Source organism: Rhipicephalus microplus, chromosome 5 (assembly GCF_043290135.1).
Source record: "Rhipicephalus microplus isolate Deutch F79 chromosome 5, USDA_Rmic, whole genome shotgun sequence".
NCBI lineage: Eukaryota > Metazoa > Arthropoda > Arachnida > Ixodida > Ixodidae > Rhipicephalus > Rhipicephalus microplus.
This window is the reverse complement of record NC_134704.1, coordinates 4,369,882-4,397,051: the sequence shown is the minus strand read 5'-3', so window position 1 is coordinate 4,397,051 and position 27,170 is coordinate 4,369,882. Positions and strand designations below refer to the sequence as shown.

Below are 27,170 nucleotides of genomic sequence, written 5' to 3'. Positions count from 1 at the left end.
CAGCCGACCGACTACGTGTGCGAGAAGCACTTCGAGCCAAGGTAGATGTGGCAATCCACAAGGGGCATTGTCTAAAATTAATTCCTAAAAGAATTTCCTAAAATTAAGTAGAGTGTGCTGTGATCATTCAGCGACCATGGGATAGGTAGTACATGGGCCTAGTATTCCTACTTGCGGGCGGCGAATTGCACTTGGGGCTTAGTTTATTGCTGTGTTTCGGTTTTGTTTCGAAGGAAAGAGCAAACCCTTTGGAACTTTGTGACCTGATTTTAAATGGTAAGCCTAAAAAAAAAAATAAGGTGCTGAAGCGCAACCAATGAACATTTGCTGATTTTGTTTTGTGAGAAAGCGGCTCTAAGCCACACGAACACACGCAGATCCAGAAGTACGAAGTTTAGACATGCATGACCCATGATTCCATAGAGTTTTATACAATAATACCGAGAGAAGAATCTCGCGCTGCGATCGTGTACCCCCATGGGAATTGTGAGAAGTACAAGCTTTGGATTGGATAGGCTTAGCTAGCAAACTGTCTACAGACCTTTTTCCACAGTTTCAGTTCCATTCTTTGTGCAGCCGCAGTATTCGACACGATTGTTGTGTTCTTGCTTTTGGGTTCGGTTTCGGAATGACATGTGAGGATGCCAGGGGGCGCCGCTGTGGCATCCAGGATTTCAAGGCGAGTGTAAAATAAAACCAGTGTGCGTTGGGTAACTGTGGAGTGCGGTTGTTGTTCTTCTCTTCGACGCTTCGCGTCAACCCGCGTGTTCGGGCTGGTCGGCGTCCCCGCCGGCCGCGTAGTCTCCGTCGGCCGCCTTCTTCTTCTGCTTCGTCGGGACCAGCCAGCCCCAACACAGCAACAATGCCAGTCGCAGTGTCAGCTACAAGTTTGGTAGAGAAACATAGGGTCGATCTGATGGTTTGAAAACTATGATATTTTGTGAACCTTTCATGATTAGTACGGCAGCTTCTCAGCCAGATAGTCCTGCAAGTGGCGCGTGCTACAGCTATTATGCTGCTGCTCTCAGCCGGGTCTTGACAAACAAGTGAAGGTAAGTGTCAATTTGTTGAGCAACCCTTGAATGCATTTAACTCCCATGCAAAGCGAGTAGCAGTGAAGATATTAAAATGCTCGTGAGCAAAATTTGCTAGTGTGCTGGCGGGTCAAGTGCAGAGGCATACCCAAATGTGCAGTGGCTTTATTGATGTTACAGGTCAGTGGCATCATAAGCAGTGCTTTCTCAATAGAGCAGAAATTGTATGCAACCACCTTCCGACGACACTTGGGGTGCATGTAAAACGCATGCAGCACAAGGCTGCAGAGAAAACGGCCCCTCGGGGCTTACATGTGGCCACTGCTTGAAGTAGCAATGTTTTCGTCTTTAGAAAGGCCCAATACGTACTGAAGAGATGAATTGCTCGTTTGACGAAAAGAGTAAAGTTGCTGAGCTCCCAATTGAAAAAAGTGCACGGGAAAAGCTGTCATCCGATGAAGCACTGTGTGATAAGCTACGCACTGTGTGGCAGCTGCCAAGAGTACCACTAAGAAGCACAGGTGCTATACTGAGCAATGGCTCCTACTCTGCCTCCTACTTCATATCCGCAGCCCGTCAGGATACTACTTTTTAAGGAACAACATCTTGTCGCTGCTATGCGTTTCAAATTTAGGAAAGTATCTCTCAATGGTTCGTGTCAAGTGTGGATTCGAATGCTGATTTATCGCCACTTTCCAGAAACAAGTTAGCAACCAAGGGTCAATTCCAGAAGCATGATATTCTGATCTTTTACGAGATCCACGTTCGCAAGGAGATGAGAGCATTCGCAAGGAGATGAGAGTCAACTCCACAACGATGCCTTACACGGGCCACTCAGACTTTGGAGGCGAGGTGGAAGCGTCACAGCAACAGGCAGACCGTGGACTTGCTTTTACATTTCGTTCCTTTGGAGAAAATTATTCCCAACCTGTTGCGGCCTTCGCAAGTCATGGCCCTACAAAAGGCACCATGTTAGTGTCATTGCGAAAGCTGCTATTCTGCTTTAAGATGCTGGTGCATATGTAGATAAAATCGTCTGTGATGGCGCTGCAACAAACCAGTCGATGTGAAAACAGTTTGGTGTGTCTGGAGTGCTTGATGGTGCTCAGAATAGCTTCCTCAGTCCTACATTTGCGGATCGACACGTTTGTTTTCTCTTAAGCACCACACCTTATCAAATGCATGCGTAATCGTCTCTTGAAGGTTTTCTGTGAGAATGGCACTTGCGTTTTTGGTCGCATTATGACAAGCTCTATGTGGTAGACACTAAGAATGAAGGCAGCCTCACAGTTGTCCGAAACTTTCTTTTTCCCCCAACAGAAAAAAAAATGAGTGAAACTTGCAGCACAACTCTTCAGTATTAAGAATTCTATTCTAACAAAGGTACTCCCGGCCTTGGAAATATCAAAGGAGGAGTCGATTGCACAGTGTGAATTAAAAACATTTTTGATGCCATGAATTGCAGACACACTAAGGAAGGTCTAAGATTAGGCAGAAAGGATCTTTAAATGCTGGAGTCCTTTCTGCTGCCGTTTAATATTTGGGAGGAACAAGTCAAAGAAGAACGAATTGATCCTCATAATTTTTTTGTCAAAAAGCACTACTTGCAAGTGACTATTTTGGGACTATTCAGCTGTCAAACTACTTGTTCAAGAAATGCGACTTGAAGTATGTGGCAACTGCAAAGTTTAACTAAGACGTTAAGTTTTTTGGTGTCATATGCAAAGCTGGACGCCAAAATGAGCATCCCTGATTGCCGACGTACAGCCTCGTAAGGCCACCCAGGTACGGAAATCGCCAGCTACAAAAGAGCTACAACTCCTTAGCTTTTAAGGAGGGTGTGTCCTGTCAATCATGGTGGAATGAGCTGAACAGCAGGATTGGTGCAGGATGGGATTGAGTGCGACAACGTATTTAACGCAATGCTTGCATCAGATAGCGTTAGTGACTGTATAATTTATTACGTAATGTGGGTTTCGTTGCCAAAAACTTCTAAAAAAAATAAATTGTTGAAGGTGCAAGCTTAGACTGAAGAGCTGAATCAGCTATTGTAGTTTTGAAGAGAAGAAGAGGACTTAAGCACCCTAATGCCGCACTATTTGATTTTTTTTAAAAATGGTGAGCGAAAATTTCAGAAGCGTGCCAACGATAAGGAATTGTATGATTTGACCATTAACTCTGTGTTAGATAACTACAACCATGTAAGGAACACAAAGTAGACATCCTGGCACAAGTGCTCCACTATTACCATATTTACTCTCATAATGAACGCACTTTCTTTCTATCAAAAATCAGAGCAAAGTTGGCTGTGCGTTTACAATGCGAGGCAAATTTTGTGAAAACATTTTCGGGATGAGCAATAAACGTGGTAATGAAAATAAAGTTAGGTCGCTTAGCCTTTTGCAAATTGACATACGCGTACACTATTTGGAAACAGCTTCTTTGTTGTACGTCACTCATTTTAGGTGGTTGATGGCATTATTTTCTGCAAGCTAACCCCACGCCCGCGCACGTCATAGAATCATTAACCGCTACAGTGGTATCTGCTGTGATCTAGAGGGGCGCCCAGAGGTGTGCACTACTTCGCCGCAACCTCATACCACGCCGTCATTGACATTGTAGCAAATAACTAACATTGCAAGCGACCACCAAAGCATCGATACGGCTGTCACCTCCCTTCCACATGAGAAGTTCCTGTACACACGGCGAACAAGCGAAGCAAGAATCAGGGTTGGTACCAAGCAATGAATGCGATGCTGTGATGTTCAATCTTTTTGTTTTTAACCGTACGATGCTGACCCTGGAAATCAAGGGGCAAACGTGTAACACGGCGTAGCCGGTTCACTGTGGGCCTTCATACATCAGAGTCATCAGCGATGGCCCCACTACTGAATGCTGCAAATATTAAAACCGATTCGTGGCTGCTCCAACCAGGAAGCATGCTTTCATTAATGAGATGACATAAAAAAAAAAAAAAGAAAAATCACGCGAAAATTTTGTCCTCAGACCCTAGCAATATCGACTTCGAAAGGGCGGGGTTTTGGGGGGTTTCTTCTGCAACAGCGATTATACCAATGCGGATGTGCTAGTGTAATCCATAACGAAAAAGCTCCTCTGAATGAATATCCAGGATTAAAGTATATCATAGGAAAAGTGTCAATGCATTCTCACTGTTCACGTGCTCTTCTGTGGTCGCGAAGCACAGAAAATTCAATCACAATGTCCAGAAGTAGACGTGACAGATATTCTCGTGGCACGCGTGAAGTTATTAGTGAAAATTCCTTCAATTACGTGCTGCGCAACTCTTAGAACGAGCTATCAGCAGCGTTCCTGGAGCAAATGACGTCCGCCAATGAATCACTGCCACAGTCACACGCTAACAATTGGACTAGATGACAAGAGCCCCAGTGGAGAGCGCACTTCCGCCGTTGAGCGAACTTGCACAACAGAAGTTGTGTCAGCACCAAACATGGCATCGTGGTTTATTTTAGGACACACGCGCGACCTAGAGCGAATAACTTTATGTACACGAGTGTGAACTTTGTGGCCCCGAAAAAAAGGTGAATATGCGTTGACGCGCCGACGTGGATATTGCCCGAGACCGACGCTTCCAAATCCGACTTGGGCGCAGTTTTCGTTTATATTAGCAGGATGGTGCAGTAAATTTGATTCGGCACACTTTGGCACAGGAGCGGGATCACTAGTTTTCGAGTAATTTTGGAAGAAGCAAAATGTTACTTTTGGAGCACTAAAATCCAAATTTGGAGCAGGTTATGAGAAAAAAATCGGACATAATTTTATCATGAAATATTAAATTTGAAGCAGTATAAACAAGAAGGCTTACATTATATATCTTTCTTCACATTTACCTTACAATTCGGTCTAATAACATCTACTATACTTTCCTTGGCATTGTTGTCTATTAGATTTCATTATTATTGTGTCAAAACACGAAAAAACGAGCCCTTCAGTATACACTTCTTTCCCATATTCATTAACGAAGGTTTCGTACTGGCAGACTTGGTGCCTTAGATTGTATAGGAGGGACTATTGGTCAGCTGCCAGCTCGTAATAAGCTCACGTGCTACGTGACGCCACACAGGCTCATGAAAGAGTGTGCCACACTCGCCGTCATGAATACAGATGGCGCTGACTGACACTACCACGTTTAAATTCACATATACACCCAATAAAGTGGCTGGGAAGATAGCCGCCGTGGTAGCTCGGTGGTAGAGCATCGAACGCGTTATTCGAAGGTCGCAGGTTCAGTTCACATATATACATATATATATATATATATATATATATATATATATATATATATATATATATATATATATATACACACACACACACACACACACACACACACACACACACACACACACACACACACACACACACATTCACACAGACACAGCTGATTGATTTGATTGATTGATATGTGGGGTTTACGTCCCAAAACCACTATATGATTATGAGAGACGCCGTAGTGGAGGGCTCCGGAAATTTCGACCACCTGGGGTTCTTTAACGTGCACCCAAATCTGAGCACACGGGCCTCCAACATTTCCGCCTCCATCAGAAATGCAGCCGCCGCAGCCGGGATTTGAACCCACGACCTGCGGGTCAGGGGCCGAGTAGCTTAGCCACTAGACTACCGCGGCGGGGCGGACACAGCTGAACCTACGTTATTCGAAGGTCGCAGGTTCGATTCCTGACCACGGCATGTTACCTTTTCACCCACTTTTCTTTCTTCACATTTACATTACAATTCGGTCTGATAGCTTTCCCTATACTTTCCTCGGCACTATTGTCTGTAATATCTCAATAATATTGTGTAAAAACACGGAAAAACGACGAGCCCTTATGTATACACTTCTTTCCCTTATATATATATACACACCATTTAACATCACCTAAATCATGCAGTGCGAACATGAGCACTGCTATTTCAATGGCAGTAGTAGTATTTTGAACCACCCCACTGAGCAAACAGTGATATCCATATTAGCATTTACTGCACCTATCAAAGAATCTGACAGACTCTGGGAATTTAAATATAAATTTGCCAAGCTCAGGACCTTGAAATTCGGGAGATTTGTAAAACCAAAGAGTAGGGGTGGCTTTTTTTTTTTTTTTTTTTAGAGAAGCAGAAATGTAATACACTGCTCCATATGATTGCGAGTAACTTATTTAGACGTCAATGATTATACTGAAGCTCGGAATTGTGTGGCCTACAAATGATGAGTTACCTAGCTAAATGTGCAGCGCCCCTTGAATAGCGCTAACAGCCCCTTTCAAATCTCCATACGCTTTTTTGCTGGTCACCAGTGTACTGTGGCAAAGGTGGCTAAAGCAGCATTCTTTGCACGGTTTACAACCAAATCCAAGAAATTTTGCAACTGCTTACAACTCCCTTGCACTTCCCACCATGTTTCTTTTTTCACCGGTGGGGTTAGTGCCACTTTGGCTCCCTTGCAAAGTGCGTTCGTCCAGGTAAAGTAATAACAATGCTACCGGAAATCTATCGCCAAGACCGTGGCCAGGACGACGCAACTTCAAAACAAACAAGAAGTTTTATGTGCCACTTTTAAGGCGGTCGACGTGGTCACTGGCAACGCCGGGATTCGCAGCGTGTCAAGCTAGTTTGCGCGAAAAAAACACGCCAATACGCTTCCAGCTTTAGTTCCTAACAAGCCATAGCTGTGTTCTCAGGATAGGAAATTTACATTCCCCGGGAAGCGTTGGTGGCTAAAGCAATGCATTTTTGTGTTGAAGTTTCTTCGTCCCGCGATAGGTATCTACTGCGGTCAAGTGATGGGTGCCGCAGCATTTTTACTTTACCTGGCCATATTTGAAGTGCATTCTAGACACTATAGTTGGGATCAGCGCACTTTGACAGATGGCGCAAACTGCAGGTGGCCAACGTGGCTGAGCATTTTAGTGTAGCGTGGCGCGCAAATGTCTGAAATTGTATCAAATTGGCGCAACTGTAGTACCCCTGTTTTAGACTGACTCGTATTCTCATACTACGTATCCAAATCCATTTTTACATGGAATTTCGTTCTTTGTAGTACTACGCTGGCTTCGTCGGCTTTGCATACCCGTTGCTGCTGCACATGGACACTTGTGTCGCTGTGTGTGTTTTTTGTCACAGAGCCTAATTTGTCTGCCCACAAAGAAGCGGAAGTTCATCACGCCAGAAGATAACGCTGGAATTCACACTGAGGTCTGGAAAAGGGCAGAAAAAAAATCACCGACGAATTCTGCGTCGAGTGCAGCTTCTCGTCAAGGCCTCCATTCTCGGTGCGCTTGAAAACAACACTAGAAACAAAACCGTGACAGCTACAGCAATCCCAGACAAAGTGGTGGTCGCATGGTTTTGTGAACAGGCTCGGCAAAAAAGCGTTTTAACTCTTTGCAATTATATGAGTTTTTAGTCAAATGTGTCTTTTTTGCCTTATTTTCGCAGTACTTGAATTCCCACAAGAGAACTTTTTTTCTTTTCCCGCTGATTTCGCTGTTGTGGGTTTCAACTGTACCTCAACTTTCAAGAACCACATATGATACTAAAAATTAATTGAATACTTGACACCACCAGACAAATATTTATGTACATAAACTCAGCAATTATCAAATACAATCAATAATAATAATAAAGAATTGAAGACAAGTGTCCCCCTAGAGAACCACATAGAAGAATCTTGACATTTAAACACAAAGAAAAAGAGAGATGGAGGAACACAGAAAAACGGTTGACCACTTACAGCTGGGCGTGGCACCTTCAAACCGCTTCTGAATTTGGTCGTAGGTAAATTTAACAAATGTGTCGTACTGTTCTGCAAAGAGAAAGTACAAAAAATTTCATTATATAGTACATCAAAAGCACAAGTCCAAAGCCTAAGCTATATCAATTTTCGCTGCTTGCATGCACAGCATTTGATCAAACTTGCACAAAAGTAATTACCCCGTGAATATAACCAGCCTCACTCACAGCTTGATTTGAGTGAGATGACGCAAGAGTTCAATACTGTGTAATTAGTTTTTTTTTTTTTTTTTTTTTTACAGCGAAAGCTGTTATGAGATCAAAACCTGGGTCACGCGCGGTGCCGTAGTTGTTTACCGCCGTCGGTGTCTGTATCCAGAATCGCAGAAATAAGAGAAAAATCCTAGTCAAAGCCTAAGCTATATCAATTTTCGCTGCTTGCATGCACAGCATTTGATCAAACTTGCACAAAAGTAATTACCCCGTGAATATAACCAGCCTCACTCACAGCTTGATTTGAGTGAGATGACGCAAGAGTTCAATACTGTGTAATTAGCTTTTTTTTTTTTTTTTTTACAGCGAAAGCTGTTATGAGATCAAAACCCGGGTCACGCGCGGTGCCGTAGTTGTTTACCGCCGTCGGTGTCTGTATCCAGTATCGCAGAAATAAGAGAAAAATCCTAGTACCAAAAACACGATGGGGTTCAAACCCAGGTACGCTGCGTACCAGCCCAATATTCTACCATTGAGCCACGCCAGTGCTTAGAACTTGTTCGCAAAGTTGCCTCGGGCAGGTTTGATGACGAAAAAGGAATCGCGTTAATATGATTAATAAAGCATTTTAGAACAGCAAAAGAACAACCAGGCGTCGCGCAATGCGAACAGTGTAATCAGTGGGTCGTCTCATGCTCCGACCCACTACGGAACCTTGTTCTTGTTATTAACTGTGGCATATTCCCACTTCAGGCATAATTCCTCATCGCCGTCAGCTACTCAATGAACACTTGATATTAAATTCCTTGCAGGTGTTCAGTGGATACCACACTTCTCAGAAGAATTAGGAAGAATAGCATAGCGAATGCCGTCCTACTACCCAGAAATTATTAATGCCATAGTGGGTACCCAGCTAGTGTGCTTGCAGCAGTTACGTGTTTAGAAGTGTTTAGAAAAAACTCTGAAAAGCCGCTCTTCTAGCTGTGACTGCCCTGCGCCTTCCACACAAACCTGGCGTTTATTTAGTCATCATGGTACCAATGCTCCTTCAACTTAGCGCATTTTGACCTCATACCTTCAAGTATGAGTTATGAGCGGTTTCAATCCAGAAACGACATTTTTATTGAAAGATATGAATGATCCAAAAAATAATTATCAGCAACTTCCTGTGCAAGTGTTTACCTTGAAATGGCTCGGTCAGGGTACCTGCATGGCGGCTTACCGTGCGCCGTTTGCCATTCAAAGGCTGCCAATGCAAAATAAATTGTAGAAAATAATCCATATGAACTGAAAATTGTGCATTGAAACTATTGTTTGTGTGGTTCACAAAGAGTACAAATAAAAGTGAATGAAGTGGCGTTAAGTGAAAACGCGGGGGCGTAAGAGTCAATTTTGTTCCAGTCAGCCACATCTGAGTCAACTCATAACTCCTCGTATGAGGGCTGACATTGTAGAGTCCACATATCCCGCAGCACTACAGCCACAAGCGTGGTTGGGTCTTAGCAAGCCGTAGGGCCGGGCTCACTGTTGTCTCGTGTGACTAACGCCGCTGCACATAAGCATTCAGACAGAGAAGGCGCTGCCGAGCGCAGCGTGGAAAGTACACAGTACTGCTCTCAACAAGTCGCAACACCCTATTATTGCCTGCGGCACTACCAAAAACGCAGTACAGCGCCTGCTGCAAAAGGCGGCAGGAAAAAAACAAGGCTTATCCACGCCACGGGCGAAAGTACAACACAAAGGGTGGGCAAAATGGTTCACGGTGACACGCCCCTGAGGGAAACGGCCCCTCGCGACTATGCCAAGCGCTTTAACGATCTGTGACCACAGCCCTCATGTTGGCTTCGAAAGGCATGGCTTGGCGTAGTAGGACCAAACGCGAACACACCACACCACTCTTCGGTCTAGTGTTCGGAAAGGGCAAAAAAAAGGTAAGCAATTGCAGCAGGCGCAAGGAACCAATGGCGAGTCCGAGTGAGCTCCAAGAACAAAGGGAGCCGACTGTCACAATTTACGCCAGGAGCGCTTGCAACGGGTTGGATTGAGAGAGAGACGTGAGTCAGCGGTAACACAGCAAGCAATTTTAATACTACACAAAATGGCAAAAATCAGAACACTAAAAACGCAAAAACGAAGCACACACAATAATAGGCTACAAGTGAAACCAGAACTAACTTCAATCTGAGTCGAGTTCAATCCTTAGCCCTAATCTCTCTCTAGCCACAATGAAGTTTTTGTGGCCACGCTCATACGATCCCGCAATAGTAGAACATTCTTATTGTTCAGGGGCCACTTCCGGAACTACGACGAAGTGGTACCGCATCGCCATCATCGTCGTCGGCATGTGTCTGCTCCAACTCAGCTTGTACGTGGCCTCATTAAAGAAGCACTCCGATGACTGGTGTGGGTCGCATCCGTTTTGGCTGTAGTCCCTCCAGGAACTGCTGTACAAGGTTGTGGCAATTCGGGGCAGCGACACTCGGGACCTCCAAAGTCGATGACCACTTCCAGGTCTCGTACGCCAGCATCCTTCAGAATCGGGCAGCTACTGCTTTCGTTGCCGTAGCGACGCTGGCCTTCCTAATCTTCGCAGTTTGAAGCTCCATAGCACAGTGACAGAAATCCCGGAATCCTCCGGGATTTCCCATTAGGGCTCGGGTCGCGTGCCACAAGCCTTCTTTTTCAAATTCGTACGTGAGCGTGGCGCTTCAGCACCCCTTTGGGGGTCTTGCGCACAGATGCCGCATTCCAGTGCCTGGCATGTGCCCTCTTACTGATGACATTGGCCCCCATTTTGTGAGTTTTTTTTCTTAAACTGCTCTTGTTTTTCCTTCTTGTGCTTTCGGCCTTCTGTTCTTCTGTGGGTGTCGTGACCTGTGGCCAAACGTGCACAGGCTGGCCGCGTCACCTTCCATCGCTGCACATTTCCACTGATATTCACTCGGCACACTACATCATCACGCACTTTCACCAACACGCATCAAACACTACATTCAATCGTTCACATGTCCACCAGTTCCTCATCTAATACTATATGGCTACACTCACAAGAATGGCTGCACACAATACTCACCACTCAATACTCCAAAAAATCAGTACAATTTCCAATAGATGCTTCAACTCAACCACCCTCTCTGCATCGAAATACGTATGACCTACCTGAAGTATTTTTGCATAATTCTTTCTTTTTGGTCTTGCCCGTCTACCACTCACAACTTTACTAACCTCTCTTTGCATGCTGATCATTGCCTCGACATTCCAGTGCCTTAGGAGCTGTCTGCATTCCCTTTACTTTTTCGCGTTTTATCTCGCGCGTCTTAGGTATTCCTTGCATCATACTACTTTCTGGTGTTTGCTCTTGCAATGTCGGCGTGCGCTATGCCCTACCTCTTTACTGTCTGCAGGCGTCGCTTTCTCTCTCTCCGCGCCCTCTTCAACAACAGTGATATACACTTCCCTAACCGGCGCATTGATACCACTGTCTACCGCGTCTGAGCACATTCCCTTCAGTTCATCACTTACAAACCTCGTCTCATTTGCACTACACAATACCCTCCGGCTCAACAGAATTGGGACTTTTTAAATCAGGTACCCTAACTTCCCTCTGTTTAACGTCTGCACGTTTTCTCTCAACACGTCAGTTGGTGCTCGAGTTCCTGTTTCTCTTGAGCATAAGCTTCTAGTTTTGCCTCGAACTCTTGTTGAAGCCATTCTTTCTCCTAGTGAATGAACTTTAACCCTTGCTCCTTATTGAGCTTTCGCTCACTAATGACTCTTAACATCTTCTCCCAATTCATCCCTTGGCCACACAGGGGAATAATCCTGGCACAGGCTTACCAATTAATGTCACGATTAAGGTCAAACTCCATAAAGGCGAGAATGAACGCGACAGCGGCGAGCTATGCTATGAGCGACGAAACAGGGTGTTTCACTCAATCGCTCGGTTCTACAGATTTGGAAACCGTCCCCCATCAACCGGAAGTGCGGTGCTAAAAGTGTCGTTACAGGATGTACATGACCGACGTACTGCCCAGTTCTCTCTATTAGCCGCAAAACCACTACCTCCTCTCATGCTCCTCTCCACCCGAGTCCCATGTGCACAACGAAGAAATAATGTAATGTTTATGCACATTCATATAAAAGAAGTGCTGCAAGGCAATAATAAATCCCTTTCGTTCCATTGTACAAGAACACATTCTATTTTTACATTGCATATTGCCAACTATGCGGCATTTTATTTATTTATTTATTTGTACATACTGCAGGCCCTTATCGGGCCCATGCAGGAGTGGATACCTAGGGGTAACATGAGGCATAATAACGCTCAACAAAAAGAAAAGAAAGTATTGATACACATAGGATACTTCATGATTCACATTTATACATTTTTTAGAAAAATCAATCTCTTCTAGACAGTTGACAAAAAATTCCAGTGTAGAACAATTCACAGCATTGACTGGCAGCCTTTTCCAAAAACTAATGATTATTGGGAATAAAGAATACTTATGTGTATTGACATGGCTAGCAGGTTGAAAGATGACCTTATTATGGCTTGTCCTGAGTGAGTGTTTAAATGGGTCCTATAAGTACAGATTGCGCGGTATCTTAAAATGACCGTGATAGAGTAAGTATAAGAACTTTAACCTAGAAATTATTCTTCGTTTGGAAAGTGGCCGAAGATTCGCTCTATTAATTAGGTCAGTGACGCTTGAATGCCGCAAATAATTAGAGTAGATGAACCGTGCAGCTAATTTCTGAATGCGTTCAATTTTGTCTATTAGATGTTGTCGGTGGGGACTCCATATTATGTCGGCATATTCTAAGGCAGGGCGAATAAGAGTCTTGTATGCATTTAATTTGACTTGGGCCGGAGCATTTCACAACCTTCTAAGAGAGGATAGCTTCCCTACCGCTTTTCCCTACGGTGTTTTTTTTTTTTTCCCTACGGTGTCGATATGAGGTTCCCAACTTAAGTTTGCTGAAAGCGTGACACCAAGGTATTTCACCTGATAACTTTTAGGGAGTTCAATATTTTCTATTTTTGGTATAAGTAGACGACCTCATCACGTTAGCAACAGTGGCGTTCGCTCCGAAGCCATCGCGTAAATGAGGTTTGCCTGGACAAGCGACTGTTCGGGCGGAGGCAATCTACGTCCAGCGCTCATCGTTGTCTCGAGCAGTTTTGCGGTTATGGTGTTTGGCCTTTGATTTCAGAATCGCTTGCTAGAGATTGGATTGAGGGAGACGGGCGCAGCAAACACCCTTTACCACACACACACAAAAAAAAATGCACAAGAAAAGTCAAACCAAAACTGACTGTAGCCAAGTTTAAATCCGTTTGTAGCCCTAGCTGCTAGTAGTAAACCAATGTGGTGCCTCAAAAATGGGAGGTCCTTACAGTACGTCACGTTGACTCGGTGTCTTTTGCTGCATCGACGCTTATTTGAGTTCTTCGTCGTGTTCAGCTTCAGTTCCTACAGTCGTGGTCCTTTTCTGCCGTACGACCTCATTGCCGGGATTGTTCCGGTCTTCGTCGTTTTCCCCGGCTCAGTTAAGCTACACACTTGTCAATGGTGTTCTCACTGTGATGTGGGCCGCATCTATTTTGGCCCGATGCGGAGGAGCTGTAGTCCACCCACGAACTGCTGTAACAGGTTGCGGCAAGTCCGGGCAGCCACACTCAGGACCTCCGAGATTGGCGACCACTTCCAGGCCTCTTATGCCGACATCCTTGAGAACCAGGCATCTGTCGTCGCTGTAGTGACGTTGGCCTTCCTGATCTTTGCAGCCCGAAGCTCCACATCGCAGTGACAGCGCACCCTCTAGGACTTTCCCTTATGGCTCAGGTCACGTGCCACGAGCCTTCTAGTCCAATCTCGTGTGTGAACGTGGCACTTCAGTGGCCAATCGGGGGACTCATGCACAGCTGCCGCATTCCAGCGCCTGGCACATGGCTCGTGCCCTCTTACTCATGACACCAACGGATGGAAACGTGCTCATCCTTAGCTGTCCAGAGATGATCTGTTATTACCGCCTGGCCTGCGAGCGAGACGTCTCGGGAGACTCAAGCGCAGCGCCACAGTCGACACGCAGTACGATCCCATGTTGGGCGAGAGAAGTCAATGTCACTCTTACTCTTCAGCCCGACGAACCGTGGAGGAGGGGAGTCATGTTAGGACACGAGAACGGCAGAAATAGGCGACAAAGCCCGCGCAATGGCGACGGGCTAGCCTCGATTTTCACAAAATTTATTGAATGAAATTCTGGTTTAGAAGCCCAGCTAGGCTCACTGGTGACAGAGAGACTAGCATGCACTTCCATAGCGCAAGCAAGCTATACAGGTGAGCACACTTTAGAAAACTGTGGTTGTGAGCGCGTCCAAAAAGCCAAAACTAGTCTGAAACTTATAATAATCATTTGTCTTATCGCCGATGAGACAGAAGCAGTTTTTGCGAGTCCCCAAAACAGGTAACGCAACTGTAGCAGCATCATTAGTGTTGGTCAGCGCCTGCACGAAAACGAGCATAATTGCGTACCAGTGAGCAATAAACGAGAGAGTAACAGATCTCAAAAGCATAGAAAGATGGGCTAGTTGGAAGCTCATATTCGTTCAGCGAACTGGGAGCCCGGAAACACGCAGTAGACAGAGGAAGAACCGCGCAACACGAGCGCCCATTAACAGCTGCTAGTTTATTTTCGCCTTCAAAAAACACATTTATACATAAAAGTGTGTATGTGATAAATATTATGACGACAGTACGAGCAGCATGCAAATCATTTATTCGAGGCACTTGTCTCTGAATTGTCTATGTAGTTAAACTCACAGTTATGTAGTGATAATATTGGATGGCTGATACATCGATCTGCATTTCTGGAAATGTACCACACCTAGAAATTTCATGCGTGGTTTGAAGCGGATGCCAGGAAAGAACACTTGTTTTTTCAAAGAGCCGTTGGTATTTGCAAGAACAAGAATGCGATGCTAAATGGAAATATGCAGCACTCTTCAAGGAGTTTTTATGTTCTCCGAGACGTAAATTCAAACGTTGGCCAGTTTTGCCAATGTACATGCGACCACAAGACATGGGTACGTTAGATACTACACCTTTTGTGCACTTAAAAACTGTATAGCAAGTTTGTGGAGACATCCTTTGCCTTGAGACACACCCTATGCCTTCCTATGCACGATAGCACATGTACAGCCCAATGGATATGGTGCATGTATGGGGGGCCAAGGTGCATATTTCCTCAGAATGCACTCGAGAAAACAGATGCACTGCAATGATCTCTAACATTCACAAAATGGCACATGAACTAAAAAATGTGGGGAACTGGTTTGGTGTGCACATTTTCTCTTCACCCAACAAATTGGGCCACATATGTGCCATGGTGCATAGAAAGGCACAGGGCGTGTTTAGAAGCAGGGGACGTCTCCAAAAACATGCAAAATAGTTTGTGAAGTGCGTGTTAAGAACAAGGACCAGTGGTCGCAACTCTAAACGACGATGTTTACTTCGTCAGGGCTAGCTCCGCATACCTACTTCCTTCTTTCTTTCCCTCTGCTGCGCCTTCCCATAGGCCCATGCCCCTCTTTTTTATCCTCCAAGGAGAACGGATGCTGTCGCTAACCACATGTGCAACGTTTGTACCTGCAGTCCACCACGTGGTCAGTTGCCATTAGGCACGCTCCGACCACTTCTTGCTGTCCTTGATGCAGCTACGCCACTTGGAGAGGTGTTCTGTGTCCAGTCACCACGTCTGCAATACCAATCTGAGATAAAGTCTGCTGATCCTACACGTAAACGATGCGATTTTCCATCTCCGTCGTTTCCATGTTGATGCGGCGTCACGGATGTACTGCACACTCAGGTTTTCCTGTAGACCGTTTACCGCAGCATTTTGAAGCCTTCTCTATGAAGTTCCTGGATACCTGCAGCAAAGTTTCTTGCTGTGGCTTGAATCCTGCGCATTGCTCTTTTGCTACTCTGTAGAAATACTCATGCTGAAACACTTGTGCTGTTGGCTTGCGCAGTGGCAGTCCTGTTTCGGCTACTTTTTCAGGACCCTCGGCTTAGCTTTTAGAGGCACAAGCAGCAGATTCACCTTCGCTTTTAGGTGCCCATCACCTTGTTTTGTCGCAGCATTGTCTCGTACCCCGAAGATGAGCGGAACAGAGTCCTGATGTCCGACCTGTGCATCTAACGATGAGGATACAAGAAACATAGTACAACTGCTTGCTCCAATGACCAGATGATCGAATTTGTCATTGTTGATGGTTGGTAAGCTGTCGGCAGGTTCTCTGGCGCTCATCATCCCTTGGCTAGTGACAAAAACGTGTTCATCATGGTCAATCTTCTCACACATGTCACAGCTTCCATCATCTGTTTGACTTCGTTTTTGTTTTTTTTTTCAAGATTGGCAATCGCTTGATCTTCCTTTCTTCCTCCAACTTCGGAGTACGGCCAGAATCCTCCACAGTGTCGAACGTTTGCCGAGGTGTATCTTCTATGCACGTCATCGTCATTCGTTTTTTTTCCAAAAGTGGCCAGAAGCATCGAATTCTGCAGTAACAGTCGCACGCTCTCGCATGCTGTCACGCCCAATGCTGTGTTACTTCCTTCAACTTCATTCAAACTATTTTTATATACTTTTTAACCTGCAGACAGACTGCGTTCGTCGTCGAAATATGAACCTTCAGAACATCTCGCGTCTTTTCCATTGTCTTCAAAGATGCTGTCATAGACATCAGCGTTTTTACAGAAACCAGGTCACTCGTAGTTTTTGCTGGCATCTATGACATAATCGAAAGTTGAACAGCATGTGCTGCAGAGGTAAAGAGACTGTCCGTACTCATTCAAGAAAGACCGCCCCTCAGCGATTGCATACATGATCTTCTCACGGTAGTGTGCAGCAACCTCGAGTTCCTGGTGACCTGCCTCGTCTTCAGTTACATCGAGGATCTGTTTGTTCGAATGGCGGAGCTCAGCTTCTCTAGACTTCAAAATTGTGACTTGCCTGTTCACCTTGCATGCCTCAATGTCAGAGTCCCGCAGTAGTCCTGTCAGTAGCATAATTCCACGCACCTTCCAAGGACGCTCGGCTGACAACATCGTAGTCCCACAACAACCACTCCCGGGTTTTACGGCACCAAATGTGAAAGACAAAGACAAACAGCATGTCTGCCATGTTCATTTATGTTTAATCCCACACTGAATCCTAATGATGATAGGAGTGCAGCGCAAGACAGCCGTCTTCCATTTTTAACAGTGCACAGCAGGAGTGGTATATAACATACCACTGTCTTGTGGTCGCATGTACTATCTGCATCAAGTTAAACCTGAACAGCGGCAAGACTTCGTCATGGTATAGTGTGCGCCGTCCATTTATAACCACGGAGAGGCACACATGTATGCGCAGAGCTGCTGAACAGGATGCGGGCGCCTGTCAGTAGCGGTACCTGGATGACGTGCACTACCCCATTGCAAAAGCTTGCCGCTGTTCGGCCTTCACGTGACGTTAATAGTGCATCGGCCAAACTGGCTGATGTTCCGATGTAGGCATTTTAACCTCAGAGAACATGGAAGCTCCTTGCAGAGTAGCCAATATTCCCCTTTAGCATCGCACTGCGATTCATGCAAATGTCAACCGCTGTTTAAAAAAACAAGTGCTTTTTGCAGCATGCTGCGAGGTGCAATCGAAAAACGATGCCTTTTAATTTTGGTTCTTTTTGCACTTGACTAGTGTGGTCACTGGTCAGAGCAGCTGTTTGTCCGCATTGTCAACGAAACCAGCCAGCTGACTAGTGGACGATAAGAATAGCATAGAATAAGACACAAGTCACCGCTCCACAATACCACGCCTCCACCTCGGCATAGAGGAATTTGACGGCAGGCATCTGCTGGTGTTAGCGTTTATGGGGGTGCTACAACCCCCTGTAAGTTCGTTTGTGCCTCGTGGTGCATACGTGTCGAGCGGATAAGCCACATTCAGGGTTAACAGCAACTGAGCGGTAGGCAGCGCAGCGCTCGCACATGGTCTTCACCATCATCGTCATGATGGTTAGCGCGGTAGTGCCAGCAGTGATACCTGGCGCTAAGGCTAGGTGGCCGAACAAAAAAGACTGGGGAGTCTCTTTGGCGCTTGGCATCGATTGGACGGTTGTCTCTTGACGGGGTGCCTTGCGATACGGCGACCACGAGCAGTCTCCCATAGGTCCCTAGCAGTCAGCCTCTTGGATTATTCGCGGGCTGCCAGCCAGAGACGTCCGATTTACTCGGGCAGCCCTGAAGCTCCGCCCACCTGCCAGAACGCTGCCGCAAACGCGTTCGTTTTTCCCTCTCCGATAGCCAGCGGGCTGCTTGCGGCCTTGCTCTACTGCCCCAACCATTTTTCTCGCGCTGGCAGCATATTGGCAGCGAGCAGATGACGTGCTTTTGCTCTTTTTTTTTTTTTTGCGTCGTCTCTACAGAGCAGAAGTTCAGCGCCCCGGTTTGACAACCTTTCTCGATTCGCTGCTTTAACGATTGTTAGACATGCATTTCAGTTGTAGCCTTACCATGTTTAGGATAATGTCTCCTAACACCACAAAATATTTTTTTTTTGGTGAAATGCAAATTGAAGTGTGCCGTGTCTGTAAGAGCAGAGGCTTTGTGCTGCCCGATGATTGGTTGTGAACAAAGGTAAGACAATTTATTGATTTTCGCGTTGCATACCTTTAATTCTTGTCCTCTCGCTGCGATGAAGTTTGCCTTCGTAGTAGCTCTATTCCAAATCTGATGCTCGGTGTATTTGAATGTGACAGCTATCAATGTCTCTGATGATCGACGCCTCGAGTGCTGGCTTGTACCTCTTGGCATTCGCACGATGCCGTTGCAGTCTGATCTCTTGATTTCTCTCCCACTGATAGCCACAATTCAATGCATTGTAGTTTGAGTGCCAAGATAACAGCACAGCCTTCTCAGCTGACACTTTCATTTATTTGTCCAATACGAGAATTGCGGATAAAAGGTATACCTTCAATTTTTCCTGCAAGATCTACAGATGTGTTTTTGTACAGTCAAAAGATATGCTGGCGCAACCCGCTCGACGTACAACGAAACACTGTGCCATTCCTGCCTTATTATCCAGGCCAACAATAGGCTGATGGTGTGATGCTCCCCACTATACTCTTCAATCGCGTCGTAAGCATGCAGCAGTGCAAAGATCCCATCCGCCGAAGCCTCTGTGTTTACAGGCCGATGATGTAGCAGACGACACAGCATACACGGCGTGACGAGAATTTTGCCTCTCGTCGCGGTGACGCATAGTTGATGTCATTTCTCGTCCAAAAGGAGTCCTCGGGCTGCCAGAAAAGCGAAAATCAAAAAGGCTCAGTGAGTCGAGCATCATCAGCGATGTCGCCTTCGTTTTACCTTGTGTTTGTTCTTATTTTTGAGTGAGTGTATTGGAATATTGTATAGAGTTGTGTTTTAGCGTGTCACTAGTGATGTATTTGATTCGGCTGACGATATTGTTGATGTAAAAGTTGTTAACTAAATGTACAAAATGTTGTGGCTCAATTCGACCGTGTCAACTGTCTTCGTGTGATACAGGAGATTGGTGCCTCATTTCGATTGGACAGCGAGCTTTTTAATGCCGTCATACGAAACTTTTGCTGTTATAACTCCCTTGATTTTTTTTTTCTCCTGTGCTTTTCTTGTTTACATACAGCTGCGATGACACACCTGACAAAAGTGTATCGGGCAGGGCTGTCCTGGCTGCAATGCGATTCACGAGATTTTTCACGTCCGTGAGAATTCACAGAACCCTAATCAAAAAACTTGCAGAATCTGTTTATGATCAGTACGCGATTCGCCGCCTCAACTTGAGCATGCAAATTGAGCCACAGACCTGACAGGTACTCAACCACAATGTTCCCAGCATGTAGTTAAACATTATCGCAAACATATTGAAAATTAGTGTTGCTGAGATCGCCCTGATCGTTTGCATGAACAACTTCTTCATTTTCGTTATATGCAAGGATTTACTATTACGATTCATGGCTATGTATTTGCATATTGTACCCAAGAGCTTATTCCTAAACTGGGTCTGTCTTTCTTGCAATAGTTAACAAATATACAAGTCAGACAGATACTGCCACAACAGCAATGACATTTTGCAAACTCAAGAAATTAAAATGTATGTACATGTGCGACGTAGACTGTTGCAACAGTGACATTTCATAAACGTCATCACCATTAGGACACCGTATTTACTTGCATAATAGGTGCACTTTTTTCCTAGATGATCCGGCTTCAAGTTCGAGGTGTGCCTATACGAGAGGTAAAATTTCCAAAAATTTTATTTCTGTCTACAGCATAACCATTGATAACGTACATTGCTGAAGTCATGAATACCGTATTTACTCGCATAATTTGCGAGTAAATACCCTAATATTTTGTCAGCTTTAAGAGAAAAAAAATATATACTCGCGTATTTTGCGCTTTCCGACCTGCCCGAGTCAGCTCGCCGGCACACGCACGAAGAAACTTTGGACCTTTAAATTTGTTAAACAGGAGCGCGCTCCGGCGACTATGCGAGCGCAGTCAAATGAACTGGGAGTGCGATCTCCCTTTTTCCAAGTATTTCCCCCAAACTAGGGTGCCAAGAATACCATGCACAAACACTTAAACCTGTTCACAGGTTGCAGAAATTGCTCGAGCGTTTGTCCTGTCCATCTCTTCCACCGTGAGAATGCACGCTTGTGTCACGGCACGAGCAACTTTCGGTACCGGAGAGCCTGTCGAACCTGTCGCGCCAACTGTTTCTATGTCCGCGCTGTAACGCAGACTTGGTTGATTTCGCAAGTTTAGGTTTCGCCATCTGTTTGTCAAGTTCTTACTGTTCTCTTACGATAGCAGTAATAATATATACGGCAAAACTCAAGCTCGCTGTTATTAAGTTTGCCAAACAAAACTGAAATCATGCCACCGCGTAGCACTTCAGCAGGAAGTTTTTCGATGAGTCCCGATAGGTACGGGAGAAAGCAAAAGAGTGCGTGCTTGCTAATACAGGTTTTCTGCTGCTGAAGGAGGCCTTTTTAAATGAACATTTGCAGAAAAGTGAGCACCACCTGTCAAGTCAAAAGGAAACCTCTCGTGCTTTTGGTTGCAAACGCATTCCCCAATTAACAGGTGCAAGGCAGTGTTCAGCGGTTCACATGCGCTTGTTTCGTTGCTTTAGGGATGAAAACGTGTGGCTATTATTGAAAGAACATGGTAGAGGTGGAAAACATTTTAATTATGATAGTAGAAACGGGGTGGAACGAGGATTTTTCGCATTTCAGCCTGAGCAACAATCAAGTGAGGTGACACCTGCACTCCAGCACTACCTCGACTGCTCACTGCAGGCTCATCGCACCCGCTCCTTCAAGGAAGAACGTGATCAGGCCTTCAAATGTCTGATGATGAACTAGGTTTGGTGAGGGCGGCTTGTCTGTGAGGTCTGGTATTTACAACGGCAGGGTTGATCGCTATACTATGGGTCACATCGTTGAAATGTGCTGTGACTGTGTTGCCAGCAAAGATTTCTACATTCCGTGAAAAAAAAAAAAAAGGAAGTTAGAGATCATCATGGAGCAGATGATGGATCCATTATTAATTATTTAAACCTGCACCTAGAAATAGTCGACAGCAATGTAGAGCTTTCTTGGCAAGGATTTAGGGACACCATTGCATATTGTATTGACAAATTTATTCTTTTGAAGAGCGTTAAGAAACCCTTTCAAACCTCTGGTTAAGCAGAGAAATTATCCAAACTAGGCGCAAGCTCAAGAGAATGAAAAAGAAACATAAATGCAAGAGTCGAATGGTCATAGAATTAAAGATCGAGTTGCTGGATGAAAGGAAAAATGTGCAAGATATATTTTCAATCATACCCTTCCTGATTTGTTGGGACAAACTCCCAACAAATGTTTTGGCACTACTCAGGTAAATAAAAAAAAGCCACACAAAAGATAAACATTATTCGTAAAATTACAAAAGACCCCCAAGAAATTGCCGAACATTTCAATGATTACTTCAGGAGTGCGTTTTCCGAACTATGCAATGCCAGACCTGTAGTGCACGAGATTACGATTTCTCGAGAAGGCGTTTTGGAAATGCTTCTTAATCTTGACGTTCGCAAATCTGCAGGCCCTGACGGAATACCAAAGATTTTTACAACGTTATGTGTAAAAGATTTGTGTGTTCTTAACAGAAATTTTCAAATTATGTTTACACTTGGAGGATATTCCATCTGAGTGGCCGAAAGCCAGAGTTCTCCCAATTTATAAAAAGAGAGACTACCTTGCGGTTTCTAATTATTGACCAGTTTCTATTACAAGTACTAGTAGTAAATTATTAGAACACATTGTAGCAGGTTTTATTCACCAGTATTTGAATGATCACAAGGTCGTCTCTCCACAACAGCATGGATTTTGAAAGAGGCTATCGACTACAATTCGCCTTGGGTCAGTCCATGATATCTCTGGGGTACTTGACTCGTCCATATAACTTCACATGCTATTTTCAATTTCAGTAAGCCCTTCGATAAGGTGCCTCACAGAATAGTCTACAAGCTCGAGTGCATTAGTATCCATTCAAACATTGTATCATGGATCCAGGCATACCTATGGCACAGGCAGCAGTTCACAAAAATTAAGCAATACCTATGGCACAGGCAGCAGTTCATAGAAATTAAGCAATGTTCGTCCCTTGCGTGCCATGTAACCTCGGGCATGCCAAGAGGCGGCATACTGGAACCACTGTTATGCTTGATCTATATAATTTATATCTCAGAATAACTCCCTGGTGATGTGCATGTTTGCAGATGACTGTGTAAAGAAGTTACTTTGCAGAATGATCACCAAAGCTTGCAGCAGTCAGTCACAGCTATTTCAGAGTGGTGTAGACTTTGGGGAATGGAAATATATGTACTGTAGTGGGGAAGAGGGAGAGAGACAGTATCTAGTCGGAGCACCTAAAAGACGTCTACGGCGCAGAGCTGAGCTCGTGACAGTGACTGACACCCCTTGAACCAGGCAGTTGGTTTTAAGTCAATAAACCCCGTTATAATTTGGTAAAGTGCTGGGGTAGTCTTCGAAGCTGGAACTACGAAGTCGCACCTTTCCTCCAGTGCCAGCAATGCCGGAAGAACCCTCCACCCAAGGTACCTTGCAAGTTCCCGCCTCTACATGTCCCGGCGTGTAGCCACTGCGTCACTTACTTATCTTCAGCGGCATTGACGGCCAAGACGTTGAGGAGTGGCTGGCTACTTACCACAAGGTGAGCGCAGCGAACAAGTGGGACGATGCGGCTAAGCTGACCTATGTAAGCTTTTACTTGTCCGGCGTCGCTAGTCTCTGGTTGCGCAATCACGAAGCCGACAATGCCAGCTGAGATTTATTCAAGACCTCTGGCTGCATGTCGTTGCAGCCAGAGTATCTCAACAGCCCCCTTATGCTACCTCACCGGTCCCTGTTCGGTCATCACCAGTTCCGTTTGTGGGGTCTTGATTGGCGAACGAGCGCCACGCGACGCTCTTGAAGTGCACGGACACAGTAGACGCGGTCGGTACAAACCAACAACATACACACATTTATTTAGCAAATTTATAAAGCCGATACCGTCCGCTGAATCGATACATCAACTGTAATTAACACGCTAGGACATCGTTACACAATAACACGACAAACACACTAACACACCCAAGGTGGCATCGCCAACGCTTGACTTACCACGTGGGCCCCCCGGCGCGCAGGCCCGCGGTGCCACGTGCCGAGGACCCGTGCTAGAGACAACCGTTCGCGGCAACCGCCACGTGCAGAAGAGACTGGCTCAACTCTCGCCCGCCACCAAGGCCTGCCTTCCGCCAGGGGTCACCGCCAGCGCTACCACTCTACCAACAATGGTACTCAACGTGAACACAACGCCATCTATCGCCCGGCAGTTGTCACCCCCGAAATACGGCTTCTGTGCAAGACAAATGCGCCACGCAGCGCAAACAACTTTACAAGGGGTGTCAGCACCCCCGCACGTTCAGCTGGCCAATTGCAGCGTTTCCGAATCCGTGGAGCACCGCAGACAACTGCCCGATTTGCTATTCTTGCGGTTACGCAAGACATGTGGCTCGCTTGTGCCGCCGCCCCCCTCTCGTTCACAGCAACACCATGCAAAGATCGTCGCACGACTCTCGGCGCTTTAACAACACGGCACGTCAACAAGGATCCTCTTCACCTGACCGCCCTCCCTCAGTCAGTCCCCAATCTCCATCTCTCCGACGTCGCTCCCTGCCACCTATGCGCTGTTGACCCTGCCCTTCAGATGTGGAAAACTAGATGGCGCAGTTCCGGAGGCACGAACTGCGTCGTCGTCGAAAAAATCAAGTCCTCGCATTTCTCCGACAAACCTCATTGACGTTTTTGTGGATGGTTACCGTACCCTTGCGCTTGTGGACACTGGTGCTGCCGTTTCAGTAATTGATTTAAAACTTTGCCGCCTGCTTTGGAAGGTTACAACGACGGCAAAGGGATTGTCCCTCCGTAATGCCAATGCTCACCATATTCGACCATCAGCTGCCCGCGTTCTCATCCAAGATGTTTTGTATACCATTGAATTTCTTGTGCTACAGGCGTGTTCTCATGATGTCATCCTCGGCTGGGATTTTCAGTAACATCCAAGATATTTTGTATACCATTGAATTTCTTGTGCTACAGGCGTGTTCTCGTGATGTGATCCTCGGCTGGGATTTCTGTCTCATAATCATGCGGTTATCAACTGTGCTCGTGCTAAAGTGGCCTTCTCTGCGTTGTGTGCCTCGTCTCCGGAACTTCCGTTGAACAAGCCATTTGTCGCTGACGACATCGACACACCACCGACTGGCGCAGCCTCTGTTCCCGTGTCTTGTGCCGATGTGTCTAAGCCTGCAGTGTTGTTCACGCCTTCCTAAACATTCCAAAGTCGCAAGAGCCTCGCGTTGCCGTTTGCAGTTCTAAATATTTGGCGGGCGCTACCAATTTGTTTGTCACAAATCCCTTGCCGTCTCCCACAACCTTGCGTCGCGGAGAATGTATTGAAACATTCCAAGACTTAGATGCTTCCTCCATCTTCGGCCTTGACAGTGAAAGTGATTTGCAGCTTAATGCACTGACGCCACCTGCCCATTCACCTGTTCACGAAAACATTAATTTGTTTGGCCCTTAATTGATGGCGAACTTGAAAAACCACACCGCGAGAAGCTTCTAGAACTTCACCAGTTTCGCAGCTCGTTCGATTGCCAGCAGACGTCCTTAGGCCAAACGCGCACCGTTGTCCATCACATTAACACCGGCTCCCAAGCGCCTCTGTGACAGCGTCCCTACCGTGTATCTCCTGTTGAATTTCCTGTTGAAATATGTTGAGCGTCGTGTGATAACCGAGCAAGTGGCCGACATGCTTCAACGTGGCGTCATTCGGTCTTCGAGCAGTCCCTGGTCTTTACCTGCAGTCCTTGTGAGGAAAAAAGACGGCTCGATTCGCTTTTGCGTCGATTACCACCGTTTAAACAAAGTCACGCTTAAAGACGTGTACCCTTTGCCGCACATCGATAATGCCCTGGACTGCTTGCAAGGTGCTGAATTCTTCTCATCACTAGACCTACGGTCCGGTTATTGGCAGGTCCCCATGACACCATCAGATTGTCCAAAAACTGCTTTTGTGACGCCCGATGGGCAATACGAATTTAATGTAATGCCCTTCGGCCTTTGTAATGCGCCAGCCACATTCGAAAGGATGATGGATAGCGTCTTGCGTGGGCTAAATTGGAAGACATGCCTATGCTGCTTGGATGATGTCGTTAATTTGTCCCCTGATTTTGACAGCCACATCCATCATCTCAGTGAATCTTGAGCTGCCTCATGAGCGCAGGCCTTCAACTAAACATCAATACTTCGCCACGTTGTCTCAAAACATGGCGTCCTCCCAGACCCAGAGAAGCTTCGTGCTGTCGCCGAGTTTCTGAAACCTACGACCGTGAAAGCACTTCCCAGCTTCGTCGGACTGCGCTCATACTTTCGCCGCTTTGTGAAGAACTTTGCTTCGATAATTGCACCACTGACACGGCTGATCACTGGCGATGGACACCTCTCTGATTGGTCGCCAGCATGCAATGATGCTTTTGCAACATTACGCCATCTCCTTACTTCACCACCTATTTTACGCCACTTCGACCCTACTGCTCCAACAAAGGTGCACACGTATGCCAGTGGCATAGGACTTGGCGCTGTCCTTGCTCAACGCAAGCCTGGCTTCTCGGAGTATGTAGTTGCGTATGCCAGTCGCACCCTAACCAAGGCAGAGCACAAATACTCGGTTTCCGAAAATGAATGTTTGGCCATTGTTTGGGCCTTACAAAAATGTTGTCCTTACATATATGGATGCCCATATGATGTAGTTACAGATCACCATTCACTCTGTTGGCTCGCTTCATTGAAAGATCCTTCGGGACGGCTTAAACGTTAGGCACTACGTTTACAGGAAGCTGATATTCACGTCATTTACCGCTCAGGCCGCAAGCATATCGATGCAGATGCTCTTTCTCGTTCGCCCCTTCCTTCAGCCGTTGCACCTGTTTCCTTTGCGAAGGTACCATAGACAGCATCGATATCGCTGACATGCCTTCGGAACAACGCAAGGACCCTTAGATAGCCTTGCTCATCAACGTTCTCTCCTCGTCTTCGGTGACACCACGCCAGCGTCTACCTCGTGCACTACGTCAGCAAATTCCCCATTATGCGATACGGGATATATTGTACCTATGTACATATCCTCTGACCATTCTAATTAGGACTTGGTGGTCCCTTTCGTGATGTATGGTATAATACGGCCACGCAAGCAACTACTGGGCTTTCACCTTTTTTTCTACTGTACGGATGTGAGCCCTCTTCTACGCTTGACACGATACTTACTTACCACCCAGATGCATCAGAATACCGCCCAACCTACAAAATTGTTCAGTTTGCCGAAGAGTGCCGCTAGCGCGTTCATTTACGTCCGTCGCACAAGGTCTCCAAAAAGAACGACTTGACCAGAATAAGCCTGCTTACAGCTTCCTCGTAGGCACATTTGTATGGCTTTCGGTTCTATTCCAGTCCCCCGGCCT

At 45.9% G+C, this 27,170-nt stretch overlaps 1 protein-coding gene across 5 annotated transcripts in view; it reads right to left on the bottom strand.

Moving 5' to 3' along the window:
• LOC119175104 (akirin-2) overlaps positions 1 to 27,170 on the bottom strand; it is a 60,998-nt gene that overhangs the window by 5,710 nt on the left and 28,118 nt on the right. For 3 of the 5 annotated variants that reach the window (XR_012895268.1, XM_037426337.2, XM_037426338.2), the window contains one exon: positions 7,804 to 7,875. Coding sequence is in view for 3 of the 5 variants with exons in the window: in XM_037426337.2 (XP_037282234.1) it covers positions 7,804 to 7,875 (72 nt within the window). In the remaining 2 variants the exon portion in view is untranslated. Of the gene's footprint in view, positions 1 to 7,803; positions 7,876 to 10,081; positions 10,933 to 18,969; positions 19,357 to 27,170 lie in introns of those variants that run through there. The other 2 variants (XR_012895269.1, XM_037426339.2) reach the window with 2 other exon arrangements.